Raw genomic sequence first — 1492 nt, 5'->3', positions numbered from 1 at the left:
GATTTTATATTTCCTAATAACGATGTAAAGACTCTTAAATGTAAACGTAAATAAACAAACAAATAAACGGCGAAAGAAGAGTCAGTAGGTTAAAAAAAAAACATTTAATTAATTAAAATTATTAGGCGACGATACATGAACAGATACGGAACGGCGCATATAAATGTGTAAATGTATAAAAATGTTTAAAAATATATATATATAACAAGTTTCGGCTACGAGATTGAGCCCTCTTCAGATGTAAAGCGCGAAAAAATAGACGATAAGTAAAAAATAAGTAAAAAACAATTCATGTCGCAATTAACATTAAACGTAAAGAAGTAAAATTTAGATGGATCTCAAAAATATTTTTATACATTTACACATTTATATGCGCCGTTCCGTATCTGTTCATGTATCGTCGCCTAATAATTTTAATTAATTAAATGTTTTTTTTTTAACCTACTGACTCTTCTTTCGCCGTTTATTTGTTTGTTTATTTACGTTTACATTTAAGAGTCTTTACATCGTTATTAGGAAATATAAAATCGAGAAATAAAAACTTTAATTCGGGACGTAACAATGATAATAAATTTACATTTACCTTCTATAGTTGTCCATTACCCTTACACTGCTTACATAATATAATTAATAATAGAAATATTTTTCATTTGAAAAATTTACTATTTAACTCTACTAAATTAGTAAATTTACTATTTTACTCTAAATAATAAATTTAGAAAATTCTCTCTATTAACATGATGTTCAATTTTGATTGCAGTTTCCATAATGGACCCACACGGCTCAGTATCGCCATGCGACAAAGTATGGCAAAAGATCCTGTGGCTCCCGTCTTATGGGAACCCCATTTAGATGCCCTAGACCGGCGAATAAACATTATTCTACAAGCCGTCCGTGACTGTATTGCCCGTGAAAACTCTTCGCAACAAGTCGTCCACAGCGATAAAATTGATTCAAAGTTATAGCTTTCAAGCGAATTTAGAATAAATAATCGTAATGTAAAAAATGTAAAGAAATCTTTTTTTCCTTCTCTGGCTACTTTTTCCTTCTTCCTGTTACTCTCAAATAATTTATATAAAAATTCTTTAAAAAATGTCTTTTATCTCTTTTTTCTCGTTATTGTCTATCTTTAAAATAATTTTTTTATTTGTTAATATATTTACATTATACATATAGGGTGTTAAAAAAAACCATTCAGCATTTATATAGTAGATAATATATATATATACTATAAAAACTTTATATTAAAAAAACTTTAATGAACATAAGTCGAAAGTTCAATCGTTTTTTCTGAGATATAACCATTTTTGTATGTTAGCATCATGATATAAAGACAAGGATATGCTTATCTCATGGATGCGTAGTATGAAGCCAGCTTACGTCACAATCGTGTAAATTTGATTACTCTCGGAATACTTGGTTGATATAAAATTTAACTGCCCCTTGCCGTAGAAATAGAAGTGTGAGTTACAAACGTATGCATGTGGCGATT

General features: G+C 28.7%; 1 protein-coding gene across 2 annotated transcripts in view; it reads left to right on the top strand.

The window, feature by feature from the left end:
- The window catches only part of LOC108749241 (extracellular serine/threonine protein CG31145), a 168223-nt gene extending 167253 nt beyond the window's left edge, over window positions 1-970 (top strand). The window contains exon 5 of one of the 2 annotated variants that reach the window (XM_018487808.1): window positions 761-970. In XM_018487808.1, coding sequence (XP_018343310.1) covers window positions 761-965 — 205 coding nt within the window. In that variant the 3' untranslated portion in view covers window positions 966-970. The remainder of the gene's footprint in view (window positions 1-760) is intronic. The other variant, XM_018487807.1, reaches the window with a different exon arrangement.
- The last annotated feature ends 522 nt before the right edge of the window (window positions 971-1492 follow it).

This window comes from Trachymyrmex septentrionalis, unplaced genomic scaffold (genome assembly GCF_001594115.1).
Source record: "Trachymyrmex septentrionalis isolate Tsep2-gDNA-1 unplaced genomic scaffold, Tsep1.0 scaffold279, whole genome shotgun sequence".
Classification (NCBI taxonomy): domain Eukaryota; kingdom Metazoa; phylum Arthropoda; class Insecta; order Hymenoptera; family Formicidae; genus Trachymyrmex; species Trachymyrmex septentrionalis.
Note: the sequence above shows the minus strand (reverse complement) of the source record. Positions and strands in the feature narration are given on the sequence as shown.